Genomic DNA, 21,480 nt, shown 5'->3' with positions numbered 1-21,480 from the left:
AAATGATGCCTTTTACATACTCAGCAGCAAGAGCTAACACAACAGTTTGATGTTTTAACGAGTGTAAGTATGTTTGAAAAAGGCCCATACTGCAATTAGACAGAATGGACCAAATGAATGACAGAAACCGGATATTGGCTGGAAATCACACATTATGAAATCTGTTCCAGCCCCAGCAGTTTGCCATCCAGCTCTGCAGCAGATTTATAGCGTCTGATAAGAAACGCCAGAGACGGATATTGTGATTTCTAAAGGAGAATGAGAGAAGCCGCGCTGAATACAAAAACGATAGGAGGTGAGTTTAATTTTCCACATATTAAACACAGAACAAGTAGAAAAATAAGCATGTTCAACATTCTTTGAAAAAAAAAGTAGTTTGGTCACAATAAAAGGAATAAATAAAAGCAACGCAGTGATTACGAGTCACTCTTCGGAGCTGGAGTCAGTGGAGCTGCTGGTGGCAGAGTCTGAAGAACTGCTGCTGTCAGTGTGATGAGATGCAGTTTGTCTGCTTTTCTCTGGATGAAAAAAAAGCACCGTTGTCAGTGAAATGCTGCAGACGACATTGAAATTATCTGGGTAATTAGCAACTTCACGTGAAATGATTTAATTGAAGATGGCAGAGGGGTTTTGTACTCACTTTGAAATTTCTTGAACCTCTTATACAGACAAGACTTGACATATTGCTCCAGCTCTCGCAGCGTGGACGGCTTCAGTATCTCAAAGTCAATCTCAATCTCATCCGGGCTGGCATTACCCATCGAGGGCTCTCGTGTCTGAATGATGTGCACCACGCGGGCCAGCTTCATGCCAGGCAGCCGGTTAATGTCGAGGCTCAGCTGGTGCTTTTCGTCGTAAGTCATCGGTAAACATTCAACGCCCGAATCCCAGGTGTGGCTTCCCTCCAACGACCGCCTGAAATTAAGACAATGTAGGTGTCAGAGGAAGTAAAGTACTAAAAAAATAAAGCTCTTGATTTATGTACATAATCATACCTGGAGCTGGAATTTTTCATGCTGTTCACTTTCTCATACTTGTCTTTTTTCTTCTTTGGTTTTCTCACGGGAGCTTCAAGCTGTTGGGGAACAGTTTTAAGCTGGAAAGAGTGGACAGAAACAGTGCCTTTTAATAATGCTAAAGCATTTTTAAAAAAGCCAACAAAAGCTGCAATATCAAGAAACCAAAGAGGAGGTGAGAGTCAGAGTAGCTGCTGTGTGTGATATAGCAGAGGTAAGAGAAAACAAAGCTCTTGCACTACGCCTGCTCAGCATATTATTTTACTAGATTTATCTTCTGCATCTGATTGTCTTCATCTCTCTGTCTTTGCTGGACACTTGAGAGGTATAAAATAAGGTGGCAGAGGTGTTTATGCTAATCTTATCAGAAGATCCTGGCAGAAGTCCTGCAGGTTGAAGCAGAAATCTGCTCCAGAAAATTCTCTCATGTAGAAAAACTGGACCGATGAGGCGACTGGTGACATTTCTACATCATATAAATAATATATTTTCATTTTATTTACCAGCATACACAGGGCTTTATACAGGTAGCGCATGTTGATTATGCCAGCATTTGGAGGGCATCATTTTATACGTTTAACAGATTAACTGCTATGTTACTTCCAACACTTTATGTCGAGATCTGTGCAGGAGCCCACCTGTTGTTCCAGTATATAATGTTGAGTGGCAGGCTCTTCTGCAAGCTGTGATTTCTCCAAACTGGAGGAATCGCTGCCACTTAGACCCGAGCTCTTAGCCGACATCGACTCCACGCTCTCGTCTGGCATTTTTGCAAAACTTTGCTCGAACACTCCCTGAAGCGAACAAACACACAAGGACAGGGGAGAACAGAGTTAAATAGCAAGCGCAAAGAGGGGTATTGAATTCTTTACTTATTGAATCTAACCACTCACAACACACCTGCAGTTTTCTGGCCATGCTGACAATGCAGTGATCTGAAGGGTTGTATTTGTAGCAGTTGGAGAAAATTAACCGCACATCTGCAGCAAATGCTTGTGCGTCCTGGTATTCTCCTCCATTTAACTTTTTCTGGAAATGTAAAACAGAACTGAGTCCATTATAGATGGAGTGTTTGTAAACACACACTAATGTTCAAAAGTTTGGGGTCACTTAGAAATGTCCTTATTGTTAAAATAGCATTTTTTTTCAATGACGATAACATTAATCAGAAATACAGTCTAGATAATGCTAATGTGGTAAATGACTATTCTAGCTGGAAACAGCTGATTTTTAATGGAATATCTCCATAGGGGTACAGAGGAACATTTCCAGCAACCATCACTCCTGTGTTCTAATGCTACATTGTGTTAGCTAATGGTGTTGAAAGACTCATTGATGATTAGAAAACCCTTGTGTAATTATGATAGCACATGGATAAAAGTGTGAATTTTCATGGAAAACATGAAATTGCCCGGGTGACCCCAAACACTTCATTGGTAGTGTACGTTAAATAAAAGTAATAAGGATGCACAATATCTGCTAATGTCCCTTGTAATTATGTTTTCTAACTCATTTCACCAAACTGTCAATGTCAATACTGATAGAAGCACATTTTTTTCCAATTTAACTGGAAAGAAAATCAACTCTGTCCTGTGCAGAGGAATTAACATAATATTCTTCCCACTCTTACTATTATAACTCCTTGGCAGGTGCAGACATAAAATACAATGATTTTTTAGTCTTAACATTCACTATCCAAAAATAAGACGACTACTTCAATTTGCACATAAAAGCTGAAATACAAATTTTTATGCAACATTTTGGAAAAAAAACTGTACACTGTTTTTCTATCTGTCGGTCAGTGTTCATTGTGGGACGAAGAATATTTCATTTTAATGCCTTTATATGCTGATACCGATGATGATGCTACCACCGTGCACCCCTAATGAGTAAATATGCAAATGTAAGTGAACACACTTTAACGGTGCTGAGATCCATGGGGTACTTTATGATGTCGTGGTAATCGTGCAACTCCAGCGCTCTGACATCTACGGGCTTGTAGAAAGGCCAGGCGTAGGCCGTATGTTTCTTGGACAGCATTTCCTTCAGGACGTCATTGCAGTACTTGAGCTGTTCGCTGGGGCCGCCCTGTGCAGTTCCCTGTTGTGGCGACTCCTCCTCCAAGTCGCTTTTAGAAGGAGTGACGGATGTGCCTGCACTTTCACGTCTCCTCTTGCTTTCTGATAAAACATTCAAAGTAATTGTGACTGTTAAGCACATCAAAATACATGAGAGAAAATTCAACCCGGTCATCAGACTTTTAAGTATTTAGATTTCCTCTTACCATATTGTGCTGAATGACCACAAGACAGCGTATAAAACAGTCAAGTACATTTCAGCAGTGTCATTTCAAACAAAAACAAGCACAGAAGAGGGTCACCCAACTAACACAGCAACACTCACAATGATTTTCATACTTGCAAAATTCTGAACTATTGATAAAATATTCATACTATTCATACCAAGGGAGATTCTGAGGTCCTTCGTCTCTAAATAGATTATAGGCTCAGACAGCTGTAAAACTCAAAGCCTGGCCGGCCTGCATGATTTCGTGCTCAGAAAACCACACACAGAGAATTCTGAAGCAGCGGTTCATTGAATAAAACATCATGTTACTCTATTAATTGCACCAAAAAAAGAAGTCTGTCTGTTCTACATGCCTGATATGGTTTATATCTTTCTTCTTAGTAATCAGGTTAACTAGTTTCCGACTTTTTTGTAAATGTAATCTCCTTGTTGTAGAGGCACATGTCCCAAATCAGATCTATCGTCTTCCAAGAATTAAAAAAAAAAATCATATTATGTACAAGATATTGAGCATCTTATCAATGACACTTTCCTTCTTCCTATCTGTGACCTTTGTTTGCTGCACAAGTATGCTCTGTTCAGTTTCAAATTCTACAGTAACATTTGTGCACGTGAAATAGCCTTGGTTGTGTTACCTCATCATATGAGCTAATTAATTACCTGGATTGCAGCTTTTTTTGGTCTTGCCTTTGGCTACGTGCGGTAAAATCTCCACTTCTCTCGGAGGCATGCTGGCAACTTTTTGCAAGAAAATCTTTTCCAAGGCGAGGGCCATCAGCACTATGTCGTCTGTAGGCTAGAAGACAGAGGGTAAACTATGAAGCAGTACTTTTGAGGCCAAACAGCAGTCTACTCTTGCAACAACAAAGCTCCTCACCTTGTTATATATGTAGCAGTTGGTGAACATGGTGTTGAAGTCTTGCATGCATTCACTCGCACTCCAGTAGTAGTTGTTCTCCAGTCGCTTCTTGATGGTTCCCATATCCATAGGACAGGTTATTATCTTATGATAATCCTGAATTAAGAAAAAGAGTCAACGTATTAGAAGAATATAATCTTGGGGTTTTTGTTGTCTCATACTGTCATAAACACCTGAAAAGTTATTTCATGCAGAATTCAAACACACACTTCGTTTGAGTTTATTACATTTTGGATTTTATTTTGATAGTTTTTGGCCATAACTGCTGACAGTCACTAAATATGAAACCCATGGAGCTGATTTGCCTGTATTTTCCTTGTTGAAACAAAATGGTTTTGATAATCTACTTATCTGATCACAGCCCTGTTTGACTTTGCTGCAGTGATGACACAATGCTCCCAGATCAGAGCAATTATGTAGGTGACTGCAATGACGGCAAATACAAAATTGTGGCCAAAACTACATAAATACAAACTCATGTTGTAATAAACTGGAATAACAATGGACAGTATCTAACCATGCACACATACACACATACACACACACACTCACACACACACACACACATATATATTATTACCTAAGGTCTAGAGATATGTCTTATTGGTTTCTGCACTACCTCAGTTGACAAGACTGAAATTTGATTTAATGTCAGTTGCTCTGATGATCCTCTGAGCTCACTCTAAACAGTTGTAAATGGCCCTAATAATAAACTACAGAAAGTACTATTTAAGATAAAGTCCCTATTATATTACTTTATCAAACATCAAAATTAAAACCTTTTTCTAGTTAGCTAGTCATTAACCCGTTTAATCCCAAATTTTTCCCTACAGAATAAGTGCAGGTATTTTACTCCATAGACCTCCCTAACACATAATATGTATAATTTTTTCATTCCATATTGGTTTTGTTAGTGCAAATGTAGGTTTTATACTCAGCAACAATTGTTGCCGGTGGGAAACCGCATAGTCTAAATTTACACAAATTCTTCAGTTTGACCTATTTACACATTTTAAAAAAAAAAAAAAAAGGAAGAATAACACTAATAAGTGTAATATATTATCACTAGGCATGGTTATAAATGTGTTCAGAACTTTATAAGATACATAAAGATGCCATGGCAATGCATGCTGAAGAAAACTAAAACTGACAACATTGCAATTACTGCATTTCACAGTCTCATAAAACAGTTAAATAACCATAGAGCTCAGAGTGTTTGATCTTACAAAATAAGAACTGACCATAGTTTACAAAAATAAAATAAATTCACATTGTGGTAGTAGCTTAGATTGTCTATTTACTGAACACTAACATCATGGCCAGAGGATGAGTGTACATAAAGCTTTCAAGCAATTAATAGTTGTTTTGTGTATGGCATCATCTTGTGAGCACCCTTAGAGTTAGAGAATACATGAGCAGGAACAAATCAACAGGGTCTGCTTTACTTTGTTTCATGCAGTCTGCTGCAGTTCCTCCATAGGTCACAAAATCTGGTTTATTGGATGGACTATGTATTGACTATGTATGTATGTATTGGACTATATATTATGCTAGCGGCAACAAATGTTGCCATGCTTACGTTTACTCTTCTTATGATCAAAAGATGCATGCAGGCATAAAATTCTCATTATATATCAGTAGTAGACCCTTTTAAAAATGTATGTACAAAATATCTCAGTTATATCTGTTAATTAAGTTATTTAAATAAATTATTCTTGTACAAGTTTGAGGCAAACATCTCCTTCCGTCGGTGCAGGCAGGAAGTAAAGAGGCCTAGTTATGTGACCATTCACACTAGTTGTATGACATTGATGCAATTTAGAGGAGACAAACTATTCTTTGATTTCAAAACTTGCATTACCTGTCCACAGCCAAAACAACACTTTTAGAGAGTAAAAATTAAAAGAAAAATGAGCGGCAACAATTGTTGCCAGTGGGATTAAACGGGTTAAGTACTGACATGTTACAAATGCAGAATCAAGCAGATTATCGGATTGTTATTCATGTTTGAGTACAGGCTCTCAATGTCGGATGAAAAGTGTGGCACCGCATTCCAACACCTCCATACTCACTGTGCTGTTTAAGTGGGGAGAGCATGAGAATTAGGAAGAAACCAAAACAGTGGAAGAAACAAAGAAAAGGTGTTAGCCAATCTTAGACAACATCATTAATAGCTGCAATGAAAGAAAGCCAAAACAGAGGAAAATTTAAAGATTTAGAGGCAGTTTTACTCCAGTGAAAGAAGAGGAAAACAGATGCTTTTCCACAAGGCAACATAGACAATAGTGTGCAGAAAAATCAGCTTCTTCAGGCATCCACCACCTGTACATTACTTTAATTTGCATGTTAATATATTTTTTGGCACCTCAAACAAATCTAACTAATAGACTGCTGCCTTTAATATGGATATTTATTACTGCTGCAGTGGGTAAAAAAAACAAAAAAAAAACAAAACTACACTACAATTCAAAAGTTTGGGGCCACCAAGGCAATTTCATGTTTTCCCTGAAATCTCACACTTTTTTAGCCTTTCAACACGACTAGGTAACACAATGTACCATTAGAACACAGGTTAGTTGCTGGACATGTTCCTCTGTACCCCTATGTAGATATTCCATTAAAAATCAGCCATTTCCAGCCAGAGTAGTCATTTACCACATTAACAATGTCTAGACTGTATTTCTGATTAATTTAACATTATCTTCATTGAAAAAAAATGCTTTTCTTTCAAAAATAAGGACATTTCTAAGTGACCCCAAACTTTAAACAGTAGTGTAGATCTCAAAGAGCAGAACTGCAGTTTGCAAAAGCCTCTACAAATGCAGAAGACCCATGTTAATTTCAGGATTTGTTTCATGTGTTTTTGGCTGAAAAAGACAAGTGATTATTTTCACTATCAGTTAATCTGCAAAATACTGTTGCACCTGATTGACCAAACCCCCCAAAACATGTATTATACAGTGTAATATGAGAGAGAAAACAGCAAATCTTCTCATTTAAGGGGCTGGAATATGGGAATATTTGACATTGGTTCAAGAACCAAATCATCAACTACTCACCGGTAGTCCGAGAGAGACTGCATCGACAGGCTGGTAAAAAGGCCAGGCGTAGTGATGCTTCCACATTGATTTGATCACTACATTCTGTATGTATTTCAACTGGTTGGTTCTCCGGCCTGGCTTGCTCGGATTGGTCACCTCAGGAGGTGGAGGGTTCATGAGCTGTGGAGGGTTCACAAGTTGTGGAGGGTCCGTGTCTGCCGACATGGTGGGGAAACAGCTTCTTCTGGTTTCTGTTATCTCTTGTGGATTATGTCACCTGTCAGCTCATCAAAGAATCTGAGGCAACACCAGCAGCCCACGTTATACGGAGTTTTCATACCACACAATGACCTGTTGACAAAAGTGAATAAATGGTTATAATAGTGTGCCTCTCATGGTCCAAAGAAGAAAGATATAGAAAATAAGTGACTGTGTCAGATTGCCTAATGAAATCAATTTACTTTCAAATTTGTATGCCAAACTTTCACATATATAGCAGAAAACACAAGATGCCTCAAAAGTAATAAAGGAAAAAAAGACATTCATGTACGAAGGAGTGCCAATTATTAGTCCCAATATTCTGCATTTTTCCTAATATTGATGTTATTGTTTTCTATTTAAATCAGCTTTACAATAGACTAAATCGTTCAAAAATGGCTTTCTCTATCTGCCATCAACACATTGAGATCTTGAACAATGATATATAATTGGTTGCACATTAAATAATAACCTTTGATCAATAGCAAAGAATAATCAGTGAAATGTTCTCTTTTAATTAAACATGTAAAATATTAATAAATTAAGGCTATTCAACAAAGTTGTGTGCTATTAGCAACTGTTATTTTTTATAACCAAATTTTCATTTTTGCTGCAAATGTTCCAAACATCTGTATAATCGCAAAAATCTGGATCAGAACCAGCCTTGAAAAAAACATATCAGGCAACCTGTATCTAACATATGCCACATGTGGTTTCATATGAACAATTCTCCTCCCATGGTGCAATGCAGCCCTCGCAGGAAAAAAAAGATACAATGATAGTAACTGTTTAGTGGGCCTGCTTTAAATTTTTATTTATGAGGTCTGGTGGCTTTCTACATCTAGCTTGCATCAGTGGTGACTGAATTATTTAAAATCTGAATCAGTTTAATTGCTTGGTAGGGTTTCACATGCAAGAAATAAATGGTGATTTCGTGCATTACAATAAAAACCAACAAGTACAGAATATTTAAAGCACAAACTGATTTCAAATTAAATCAAGAATTGCAGGTTGCAGACAGTTATGGGCCAAATAAACAGCAAGTGGAGCTAATACAAGGGACTGTAAGTAATTAAATTAAATAAATGTTTACAATGTTTGTTTTAATTATCATTTTTAATGTATTGTGCTCATTACCCATTGACAAATGTCATTATCTGTTGAGCATGGCTTGTGAAGCATGACAGGTGTAGCAAAAACTACATAATATGTAAATGGCAAATAGTAAATAATACCTTGAAATTCCTGCCATTACTCGGTTGACATATTACCAGTAAAGCCAATATAACACCAAAAAGCAAATACAAAGTGTGTCAGTCTTAAACTGAGCTCAGTATAGTTAAATGCCACAAAAGCAGTTGTTGGAAAAACGTTCAAAAAGTTAGCTAAACCTTGCTAGCTGGTAAAAATAACGACGTGACTGACCGATAAACACAAGCCGACATGACAAATAAAGATAATTAAACATAATTATGTTCAGTAATGTCTCCTTAGAAGTCTGTTTACAAGAGTCCTGCTTTGTTTTGAGGTGGTCAGCTTCCAGCAAACCCTTCAAAGGGAGTTGCCTTTTAGCTAGCCGTTTTCCTTAGATAAAGTTAGCATAAATACCAGTGCAATTCATTCGCGGGGGATCATGGGAGGGTCATGGGGGAAAACACACACTACATAAAATAAGCTATTTACAAACTTCTGTTGTTGTAAAGGTACGACAGACAGATAGTTTAGAAGCTGCTCTACTTCAGAAACCTACAACGAAGGCTAAACACAGCAGCGAAATTGACGTATACTAACGAGAGAGTGTGGATAAACAAACTGAAAACTTCCAGACTGACCTGCTCCAGGCGAGGCTGCAGGCGAGGCTGCAGGGAACATGCTCCGCTTCATCATTAGCTTCTTTAGCCGACTGCTAATTGACGGTAAAGGTGCAATACTGCCACCTGCCGCCCCGGAGGGTGTAATACGAAATATAATATAATATAATATAATATAATATAATATAATATAATATAATATAATATAATATAATATAATATAATATAATAAAATATAATAAAATATAATAAAATATAATAAAATATAATAAAATATAATATAATATAATATAATATAATATAATATAATATAATATAATACAATATAATACAATACAATACAATACAATACAATACAATACAATACAATACAATACAATACAATACAATATATGTTCATATATATGTTCATATATATGTTCATATATATTGTAATTTATTTATTGATTGATTGATTGAGTTCTTGTATATCTTTATTCTTATTATTCTTATTGATTCTTATTGTGGTCTGGAACAGATGCACAATACATTTCACTGCGCATTATGGTATGTATAATTGTGTTTGTGATAAATAAAGGTCTTGAATCTTGAATCTTGAATCATCCATCCATTTATTCATTCATTCATTCATTCATTCATTCATTCATTCATTCATTCATTCATTCATTCATTCATTCATTCATTCATCTTATTTAATTTTATCTCATCTGTGTTTCCACATTGCATGTGTTTTTTAAACACATTGAGCTGTTCCTAAGTTCTTCATTCCCTGTGTTTTTGAATCCTTCATTTATAATATGATGTGGGGAATGGTGTGTTGCATTTAATTTGTATGAAGAGTGCTATATAAATAAAGTCTGATTGATTGATAGCATTTATTTCATTAGTGTGCTACCTAGTACCCTTGGTATTATGATTGAACAACCTGATTAAAAAATATATGTATTCCATATAGTAGGTACATGTTCACTTAAAGTATATATTAAAATGGTCATTTGAAGCCATTGAAATTCATAAAACATGCACAAAACTGGACAAGGAACTAATGAAACATCCCAAACAAGAAGATTTAATTTATACGTGAGAAATGTGTCTTTCACAGAGCGTTATTATTGAATAACCTGATAAAAATAAAGAATTCCTGTATATGTATACATGGTATTGAAGTGCACATGAAGCATAGGTATATTTAAACTATATAGATAAACTTCATATTTTAAAGCGATTAAAATGAATAAAGCATGGACAAAACTGGCTCAGCAAATATTTAAGCTCAAAAACCTGCATTTTCGCCTTTGACAATTGACCCTCATTAGTTCCCGTTACTTCAGAGCGCAATGCGCATGCGTAAAGCCTCAGCACACCACATTCCCCGCTTCTCTTCGCAGGTCCTCCCCACAGGACAACATCCTAGAGACAGACACCGAATTTACGTGCTCTCCATGATCGTCTGAATAAATATTCGTGCAGTTTTCCTTTCCAACCTTTAACAGGAGTCACATTCTGACTGTGAAGCTGCAATAATCCCGGTGAGTATCCGCTCTTGCCAGGATCGTCATTGTTTGAATAGAGGGCCCCTCCGGAGCCGATTTGTCAACAGCATCAGTGCACTTAAAGCAGGCGGCTGTATGAGCAGGCTACATGTAGCTGCCGTTTAAAATAAAATGCATTCACGATTAAACAATATCCACCTATTCAAATCCTAAATCTTGAGATAGATATGTAGCTATCGTATCAATATGATCAGTGTGTCAGTTGAACTTCACATTGAAGAGATCCCGTGTCGCCCTTTGTTTGAAATTCCGTTTTTTTCGCATTTAGTGCATTTAAACACGATTTAACATTAACATATTTGAAATAAATGCAAATCGATCCAATGAAGTGTTCCCGTTTAACCGTTTTTAGTCCCCATATCAAGGGAAGCTAGCGTTAGCTTGCTAAAGCTAGCTAAAATAGCTACATTTTAAGCTAAACGAGAAAGCAGCCGTACGACTTGAATGTTTAACCACGTAGCGACAGAAGCTAGCTCTACTCTTGGTCAATAGGTTTAAATAGAATGTTTAGTGGGAGCTGCAGTGTCATTTTATAACCATGAATTCAGTCCTGTCTATTGAGTAGCTGCTAAAGTGTACCTGGCTAGTATAAACCTTAAAGAAACCACTGGGAATATGTGTTTGGGCATTTTGTAATCACGATAGAGATCAAGAGATGCAAATAAACATGGTGTATAATGGTTTAGTATATGCTTTGTACGATACCAATGTCGTCTTGTGATCAAGAGGCATAAGTCTATCCTTTTATTGCTATTTTCTTAAATCTGTAGATGCCTGTCTTTCACATCCACATACTGGTAGATCTCCTAATCCTGTGCTGCAGTCTTACAAAAGTCCAAATCTGTGTGCAGTTTGTTATACTGTAGTCTCACCTTGATTATCTGTGAATGGCAGTACTTACCGGTTACTTAATCATAAAGATTCCTAACTTATTTTAATGTCCGTTTCAGGATAGTCCACAGTAGATGCTAATTTCCCCACCATGGCTACAGAAGACAAGAAACCAGAGACTGACACAAAACCTCCAGTTGTCCCGTCAGCATCTGCCAGCCAAAGCAAGGTTTGGATTTATGGATTATTGCTAATATTTCCATTCCACTGTGATTGCAGCATTTTGCTTTGGAGTGTATTTATTATAATTGTGTTTGCGTAGCTATGTAGGGTTGAACAATTAGTTGATTTCAAATAAAAATAGCAATAGTAAACAGTGCAATTAGCAAATTGCAAGGGCTGACATTTAAGATAAACAAGGTGTTGATATTAAATAATGATATAAATATTGCACTGCTTTTTTTTTGCTCAATCAAAATGAAATCTTCAGGGCTCACTGATGCTACTCATTTGTCAATGCATACATTTTGCATACATCAAGATTTCAACTGTTGATTCCCTTGGTTTTACAAATTCATACCATTTTTAGTTGTGTGACAATCACAGTTTCAATTGTATCTCATATGGTAAGGCTCCATCATGTTTTAAATTTATTTAACAGTGAATATTAAACTGAAAAAACATTTATTATTATTATTATTATTATTATTATTATTATTATTATTATTATTATTATATATTCCAAATCAAGTTGCAATTTCATCATCTGTCAGAGAAGTCATAACACGATGTTTTGCCCAGATTGTTCAATCCTGTTGTTATGTATGTATGATATATACATGTATTTTTTTTGGATACCATTTTAGATAAATGTTTGTCTATTTGTCACACATCAGTTTAGACTTTGTAAATGTCATATTTTCTTTTTACTTACAGTCTGCACCTGCAAAGCCAAACTACAGCCTGAAGTTCACATTAGCAGGTCACACTAAAGCCGTGTCCTCCGTCAAATTCAGTCCCAGTGGAGAATGGCTTGCCAGCTCATGTGAGTTATTTTTCCTTTTATAACCTCCACTGTCACATTTCCTTTAACCCTCATGTTTCTCAAAGTAAATCAGGCCTACAACTATAGTATAGTTTCATTATTGATTAATCTATCAGGGAATTTGTCACGTAAAGGAAACAAAATGATGCAAGCTGAAGTCATTAGGGTGCTTATTTTATCTAAACACGTTTCTAAAGATATTTTTTTTTCGGGTTCCGCGCTTGGCATGCGTGTTACAGCATTAAAAGCGGAAGTGAGTGCATTGTGCAGCAGAAATAACTGTCCTGGCAGAACACGGGAGGACATCTACGATGTAGTATAGTATTCAACCAAAACTAAAGCTATAGGAACCCGGCATGTATTTAGTTGGTGATGCAGAAATCACATAAATATGTTTTATGTGTCATCCGTTTAAACTGCTGGTACTGCAGCGGATAGAACACAAGTAAGAAAACTGAGGAGTTTATTAGTGTTTATTACAGAGAATATTCAATCAGTAAAATTAGTTAGTTAGTTAATTAGTTTGATTTGGCTGCAAATTAAAGTGATTTCCTTCATTATGAGACAGTGACAGACCTACATGCACTTCAATACAATATCCTTTTTAGCAAAAACATAAAACTAAAACTAAACTTGCATATAAAATAACAAAACGTGAACATATTCACTCAAATCATGTGATTCTACAGAATCAATTCCACTTCCAGTCATTTTCTGCTGTAATAAAGCAGCAACTGCTTCTGGAACACTGGTTATCACGTAGGAATCTATAGTCACAGAGACTGTACAAACACTGAATGCAAATTTTTTTTTGTCTTTACAGCTGCTGACAAACTCATCAAAATCTGGGGAGCGTATGACGGCAAGTTTGAGAAAACCATATCTGGACACAAACTTGTGAGTTCGACGGATTCTCATGTTTGCTGCTTGATTGCTAATGTTTCTCTTTGTTGTCAGAGAGATGGGGTTGTATTTGTTACCATTGTTTATACCTGCACGAGTATTTGTAGCATCCTTGACAATATGAAGTTGTTTTAAACTTTAACAGCTGGACTGGTTATGTTTCACAGATTTCTGGAATTCCTTGTTGAAAGGAACCTTTCAGACATCATCACTCTACCAAGGACAGATGATGTTACTTTCACTATTGTACAGAAGGCTTATTATTACAGAAATCCACATTGTTAACAGCAAACATCTGCAGCTGAATTATGACTAATTGTTTACCCACTTTCATATAACTACGGTTAAATTCCTTGCCTACTTTTGCAACATTCTTAAGCGAGAAGCTATGACAAATGGAAGGCAAGGTGACTCACTATTGTAACATACAAAGGTTCTGCAAGCTGCTTTGCTCCCGTGTGAGAGCAGCAGAGGAGTTCTAGTACATTGTAACCACACTTCTCTACTGAACAAAGCTCTCGTTCTCTACAAACATTCCTTGCTGATAAACTCGTCCGATTCGTGGCATTTTCCAGTGATTCTGGCCCCAGCTGCTACCATTACTTCTGCTAACGCTGTGCAGATGCTTTGCTGTGTCAGTATCCAATGGGATCATCCATCCATCCATCCATGCATTATCTATACACCGCTTAATCCTCATTAGGGTCACTGAGGGGCTGGAGTCTATCCCAGCTGACTTAACGCAAAAGCAGGGGACACCCTAGACAAGTCGCAGGGCTACATATAGAGACAATCACATTCACGCTTCTGGTCAATTTAGAGTTACCAATTAACCTGAGCATATTTTCGGACTGTGGGAGGAAGTCGGAATACCCGAAAACCCACACATGCACAGGGAGAACATGCAAACTCCATGCAGAAAGAGCCTGGGAAGGCCGGGACGCGAACCGGGGACCTTCTAGCTGCAAGGTGAAGGTGCTAACCACCAACTGTGCAGCAGCCCAATGGGATCATGCACAACAAATCATCCTGCTGTTTGAGATATCTGCAGCTATTATTTTGACTAGACAAAACTGAATTACAGATGCTTTTAGTCTTCATGGCTGGTCCGAATGACCTTATAGATGTCGTAGATGTAAATTCTGACTCGTCACAGTGTAATTACAACTAGTCAAAAGGATTCTGGGTAGTTAGACAGAGCTAATGGCTTGTCATGTTGGAAAGATGATTAAAAAGAAAAGATTTTTAAAAGTGAAATGTATATTTCCAGTTTGAAAAGAGTTTCCGGGAAGAGCTGCATGCAGCACTAGGACACGTCCATGGCTCTACACTTGCTGTCCTAGTAGCTTTAAGTTCTAAATATTTCCCATGATCCTGCAGGGCATATCTGACGTGGCCTGGTCCTCCGATTCCAACCTCCTGGTGTCTGCATCGGACGACAAAACCCTGAAGATCTGGGACGTGAGCTCGGTAAGGGATCAGCTTCACTGTGCTCTCCTTTAAGTGTCCAGACTGTGATTTAGTCGGACTCTATCTGCACTCGCCACACTGTCTCGTAACATTATACATTCATGAAGAAGGAAAATGGAATCCCTGTCCTTCATATCTGTGGTTTGTGTCGACGTAAATTTTTTATCAAAGCTGTTCTCGCTTCTTTAGTGCGACCCAGCTGCAGACGGGTTGACACCGGTGCTGCTGTGGGTGATAAATGTGACATTTCTTCTTTCTTTTTTCTACTTTAATCCAGGGAAAGTGCTTAAAGACTCTGAAAGGCCACAGCAACTATGTCTTCTGCTGCAACTTCAACCCCCAGTCCAACCTTATTGTGTCGGGATCGGTAAGCTGTAAATGGAATCCAGATGTTTAGAGGTTAGATGGTTTGGAGAAAAAAACTAAACATTGAGGAATATTTGCTTCATTTTATTTTGCTTCCAGTTTGACGAGAGCGTGAGGATATGGGACGTGAAGACTGGGAAGTGTTTGAAAACGTTGCCGGCTCATTCTGATCCTGTCTCTGCTGTAAGTTTGTTGATTCGTTGTCAACGTTAGACGAAACTTTGCCATTTAACTAGGGGCTGCTACGGGTTTTTTTTAGAGCTGCTGCCAATTATTGGTACTCGAGAAAGGCTGATGACCGATATTTGGAACCGACATACATTAAATGTAACGTTTCAACAGCATGTGACAGCAGAGATCCTGTCATTCATAACTGGTCTTCTTTATTAACAACAGTGACAATAACTGAGTATATAAAATAGAAATAGCAGTGATTAAATTAGGGTTTACGTGGGATCAACTGAGATTGATCAGTGTGTCTCCTGCTGTTCTTCTCTATTTTCTTAATATTTTACTGTTCTATCACTTTTATTTCCCACTTAGGTCCATATCATAGAGCAAGTCTGTCAAATAAATTCTAGTTTCGGGACCAAGTTCAGCCTAATTTGATCTAAAGTGGGCCGTACTAGTAAAATCAGAGCATAATAATCTATGAATCACCACAACTCCAAATTTTTCCCTCCGTTTTAGTGCAAAAAATACAATTTTGAAAATATTCATATTTAATGATCTTTTTTTTTTTTTTTTTTTTTTTACAAAGCATTATGAACAACCTTAAATTTTTGAAGAAAAGTAAGTGAAATTTTACTAATGCCTCAATTTATCATTTACACATTACAACTTATAGATCACAGTATATCTACAAAGACAGAAAACATTCAGTCACAGGTATCTGGAACTGATCTGATGTTGTTCTCATCAAAACAACTTGTCAATATCTAGAAATTGACATTAATTTCACATCTGAGTAGTAATCCTGACCACACCACCATACAAACTAAAGTGGGAACTATGAAAGAAGAAAGTTAAGTTATCCGCCCAGCCTTCTAAATGTATAAAATATATACATAAGAAATACATAAAAGTTGTGAGAAAAATTGCAGTTAATGTCCATCCATCCATCCATTATCTGTACACTACTTAATCCTCATTGTGTGGAGGGACTGGAGTCTATCCCAGCTGACTTGGGATGAAGACAAGGGCAAACCTGGACAGGTCGCCAGTCTGTCGCAGGGCTACATACAAAGACAAACAATCACTCTCACATTCACACCTACGGGCAATTTAGAATGATCAATTAACCTCAGCATATTTTTGGACTGTGGGAGGAAGCTGGAGTACCTGGAGAAAACCCACGCATGCACAGGGAGAACATGCAAACTCCATGCAGAAAGATCCCAGGAATGCCTGGACGCGAACCAGGGATCTTCTAGCTGCAAGGCTAAAGTGCTAACCACTACGCCACTGTGCAGCCCACAGTTAATGTCGTCTCTGTTAATTTTTACACTTTTCAAAGTCATCTTGCGGGCCGGATTGGACCCTCTGGCAGGTCGGTTTTGGCCTGTGGTCTGTATGTTTGACAGCCCTATCTTACAGCATTATTAATTATTGTTTTCCAGACTTTGTTTCAGGTTAATCTGTGGCTGCCTTCTAATTTAGCCGCCAGCTCATAGCGTAGCCTTAGCCACTGTGAGAGAAGCTAACTTCCTGGTTTGTGTTTCTTGCTCAGTTTTCACTGCTTGAGAGACGTTCTGAGACCACAGAGTGACGACAGACAGATAAAAGAGGCTCATCAGAGTTTAAGTAGCGCATTTAATTTATCAATAATCTGTCAAGAAAATACAGATACCGATAATCGGGAAGATGCCAGATAATCAGCCGATAATGCATCTGTCCATCCATTTCACATAAACGTGGTACCAGCTGTGTGATGATCTGTGTCGGCTTGCAGGTTCATTTCAACAGAGACGGTTCCCTGATCGTGTCCAGTAGCTACGATGGCCTCTGGTGAGTAAACACCGTGTTATAATAATATATTGACCTCTAAAGTGTGACTATACTTCAGTTAAGATCAGTGATTTTTATTAAAAAACAAGCTTGCCCGGTTCTCCTTTGACTAGATCTGGCAGCGCTCCACTCTGGACATAATAGCGTTGCACTTGATCCAGAGGAAATCTCTCTTCCGTGAAGGAATAAATGCTCTGCTTCACTTTTTGTCACGTTGTAATTGATGTGGACGACTTGCATTTCTATTCATCCAACGGCCGTGTTTATTCACTGCGCCGCCTCACAATAAGAGGCCTTTAATGACCCCTGATTGAATAGCACTTGTGTTATCTTTCATTCACAGTCGAATCTGGGACACGGCATCAGGCCAGTGTTTAAAGACGCTCATAGGTAAGATCAATCCAAGCTTTCAGATGTTTAACTCTTATTTGTGACAGAAAACAGTCATTAAATGGTGCGACTGGCAGACGGAAAACGTAGCTTTCTTTTTTGAAAAGCTCCTTTCAGACGTGCAATCCTTAACGGGAATGTGGCGGCATCTTTTTTGTGAAACGTTTCCACATCTCTACTCTCACACAAGTGACAGTACTTTATATAGTTTGAAGTGATTTTTGAGGAGTTTTTTTACTCCACATTTCACCATCAATATTGGTCTAAAAACATCACTGAGCACAAAAAGGCAGCGTTTGCATGTCAGAATCACAAAACGTCTTTCTCATTCACTTTGCTCTACTATGGCACATCTATAAGAGACTGTAATGTTGATAAAAATAGCAACTTCACTGCTATGAAAACAGAATAAACAGGTTAAATTCATGAGACTCACCAGTGATGAATGTAATCCAGGGTTAGCAGGGGCTGAAGTTTTGTTTGTCGCCTCCAGTTGTTTGTAGGAGTCTTTCCTTTAAGTTCATTAAATACCTGTAACATCAACATGAACACGGCTAAAGCAAGAGACTTTTGTGTATTTATGCACATAGAAAAACAAAATAACTTCATTATTTACCAATTCACCGACATGGAACCATCTGTCAGGATGTTTTTATACGACTGTAGGTAAAGTAGTAGTTAGATTCTAATCACACATGGACGAAATTTTTAGGGTTTCGGGAATCGTAAATAGATGCACTTGCTATTAGTTTAGGTTTTATTTTTGTTTATTAGTGCATTTTTGAAGCCGTGAGAAACATTATCGTAAAAATGACAGTAACAGCCACCATGTCTGAAAAGGGCTTTATAAAAGTGCAAACAGGTCCAAGTGGTATTTAGAAATTACTTCCTCCTATTTATGTTATTTGTTTTTGTGTTTGTCTTAGACGATGACAACCCTCCTGTGTCATTTGTGAAGTTTTCCCCCAATGGGAAATACATCCTGGCTGCTACACTTGACAAGTGAGTTGCACCTACACTGCAGTAAAGTCACTGTTTGCCAATTTATTATTTATACACGCAGTTCATACACGATGTTCGCCTGCAGAGGGCAGCATGACACCATGATTGGCTTTAAATGAGCAGAATGAACGGAACCTCTGATAAAGTAAGTGATGTGTTGATGCGAGCTGACAGATGCGCCGCTGTGTTTGTTTTTCAGCACGCTGAAGCTGTGGGACTACAGCAAAGGAAAGGTAAGCCGCTCTGCTCTATAGATTACCTCGTTCTTTTATTCTAACTGCCTTTTATCCTTCAGTGTCTTCATTGGACGGCTTTTAATACCTGTTCATAATGTCATTTCTTTATATTTACTTGCAAATTTGTACCAGATTTTCGATTTTACTGTTGGTGATATTTTTTAACTGTGTGATAGAGATGATTAACATTTTGTTGTTTCTCCAACATTTCAGTGCTTGAAAACATACACGGGCCATAAAAACGAGAAGTACTGCATATTTGCAAATTTCTCTGTGACCGGTGGGAAGGTAAGCGCTCATGTGTTTTTGGGTTTTTTTGTTGTCTTTTTTACAGTTGCACCACAAATGTTATCATCAGCATCGGCCAAGAGAGCCTTCAGAATGAACACTGACCGGCAGATTTAACACCCGTCAGGCTAAAAGTTAACAGTTTTATTTGGAAATGCTGCATCGAAGTATGTCAGCAATATTTTACATGGAAGTTGAGGTAATTCTCTAGAATTTTGCCCATTTGAGAAGCATTGTGTGGGTCAGTGTGGTGCAAATGTCGCCATTTAAAGCGAACTAGAAAATAACCAAGAAGACACATATGTGGTGCACACAAGGGAGTAAATAATTAAAGCTTAATAGCAGGTACAAGAATATGTTAATTCTACTACAGGAGAGGATTCATGTTCAACATCTTCAATTTCACATTTTCCTACTTTTAGCTTCTTCTTTAACATTAATGTTTGAGTATTTATTGAATCAGGCAGTATTTCTGATTCTGAATGATCCAAAATGAACATGAAAATAGCAGCCGAATGGATATCCAGTATTACATCCCTGTAAAACTGATTTTATCGGGAAATTTATGCTTGGATTTCATTGTCTTATTTTAAATGCTGTACTTGCAATTTGCATATTTTTCTTACACTTGTGAAATCACTTTTGCAACTAAAATGCAACTCAGAGCTGAAGCTAAGCGTTTTCTCCCCTGCAGTGGATCGTGTCGGGCTCAGAGGACAACATGGTTTATATCTGGAACCTGCAGACGAAGGAGATCGTGCAGAAACTCCAGGGCCACACAGGTACAGAACAAAACACAGATTTGAAGTATCTCTGGGGATGAAATATTCTGTCTTTGGAGGCCATGCTAATCAGTTTTTAGAGCAGATATTTGTGGCTGTGTATTAGTATCTACAAAAACTTTTGTTTGCCGTTCTGCACTTTTAAAAATCCACCTCTGTTCTTTGCAGACGTCGTCATCTCGACCGCCTGCCACCCGACAGAGAACATCATCGCATCTGCGGCTTTAGAAAACGACAAAACCATCAAGCTATGGAAAAGCGACTGCTAAACCTTTTTTTTCTTTGGATTTTTTGGGCCACTCGTGTTCTTTTTTTTTCTTAATTTTTTTATTCTACATTTTGTTGTCAGACAAGCGAACCTTTTTTTTTTTTTCTTTTTTCTAATGGAGAGCTCCTGCAGAACGCAGTGAGCTTTTTAGGTAATGAAATTCAACAAGGAGAACCAAACCAGACACATCAGCCACACACACTCTTCTGCAGCAGACTTTTACTTCTACTCTCCAAAACTCGTGCCACATTTTGTCGTCTCATTAGTCAAATGAGTGATTTCTGTTCGTATTTTAGACACTGCATTAACCGTGATGTCACTGCCTCATAGCAGCTTCTGCACACATTTCTGCTCTTGTACAATAAATGTAATGGTTGTTTGGCCTTTGTATAATTTCTTTTGCCTTTTGAGTTTGTCTGTGTAACTGCAGTATCATCTACATGACTTCAAAGTGAAGAAGTGACTTTAACGTCAAGCTTTTAGATTAAAAATAAAGGTATCTAAGGACCTTATCTGTTATTTATTTGCATCAATTTTCAATTTTTTTTTAATGTCAGTGCTGTACAAGTTTTTTTTTCCTGAGTTCTGTGCTGATTTTTAAGGAAGATTTGACACAATATCACAGTTAATGGCTTGACAATTAAAAAAACTTTTTTCTTTTGCAATCTTTATCGGAGCACTAAATTGACGCCCTTCTTTTTAAAACAATCTGAGCATTTTAGTTTTAAAAAGCGACCAAATGCGGTTATTCTGTGTTCTAGTATTTGTACATATGACACTGACATGTATTGCGATTTCATTACTTTAACCGTCTTTGTTTTTCTATGTTCTCTGCTTGATTAGCTCATAGTTCTGCACATGCAGCCGGCAGCCTCTGTTCTCTGTAGTTATCCTGGATTTTTGTGGAATACATGTTTGCATTGGACAGCTATAACCCGCAACTTAATAAAAGCAGTTTTTTGTATGTTTCACGTGGTGTCGCACGTT

General features: G+C 37.6%; 2 protein-coding genes across 2 annotated transcripts; one reads left to right on the top strand and one right to left on the bottom strand.

Moving 5' to 3' along the window:
• Positions 1-274: 274 nt before the first annotated feature.
• On the bottom strand, positions 275-9,469 carry LOC111563719 (bromodomain-containing protein 3-like). Its single transcript, XM_023262947.3, has 10 exons — positions 9,374-9,469; positions 7,302-7,634; positions 4,201-4,338; positions 3,984-4,119; positions 2,934-3,196; positions 1,917-2,045; positions 1,655-1,810; positions 996-1,096; positions 641-915; positions 275-518 (listed from the first exon to the last, which is right to left on the bottom strand). The coding sequence occupies exons 2-10, from the start codon at positions 7,506-7,508 to the stop codon at positions 424-426; spliced, it is 1,500 nt and encodes a 499-aa protein (XP_023118715.1). The 5' UTR covers positions 7,509-7,634; positions 9,374-9,469; the 3' UTR covers positions 275-423.
• Positions 9,470-10,709: 1,240 nt separating this feature from the next.
• Positions 10,710-21,464, top strand: wdr5 (WD repeat domain 5). The gene is made up of 14 exons (XM_023262946.3): positions 10,710-10,881; positions 11,856-11,965; positions 12,673-12,781; positions 13,605-13,678; positions 15,065-15,154; positions 15,432-15,521; positions 15,620-15,703; positions 17,472-17,527; positions 17,871-17,917; positions 18,844-18,919; positions 19,119-19,152; positions 19,369-19,443; positions 20,138-20,225; positions 20,394-21,464. The coding sequence occupies exons 2-14, from the start codon at positions 11,888-11,890 to the stop codon at positions 20,492-20,494; spliced, it is 1,002 nt and encodes a 333-aa protein (XP_023118714.1). The 5' UTR covers positions 10,710-10,881; positions 11,856-11,887; the 3' UTR covers positions 20,495-21,464.
• Positions 21,465-21,480: the final 16 nt, after the last annotated feature.

The sequence above is a fragment of the Amphiprion ocellaris genome, chromosome 17 (genome assembly GCF_022539595.1).
Source record: "Amphiprion ocellaris isolate individual 3 ecotype Okinawa chromosome 17, ASM2253959v1, whole genome shotgun sequence".
Classification (NCBI taxonomy): domain Eukaryota; kingdom Metazoa; phylum Chordata; class Actinopteri; family Pomacentridae; genus Amphiprion; species Amphiprion ocellaris.
Note: the sequence above shows the minus strand (reverse complement) of the source record. Positions and strands in the feature narration are given on the sequence as shown.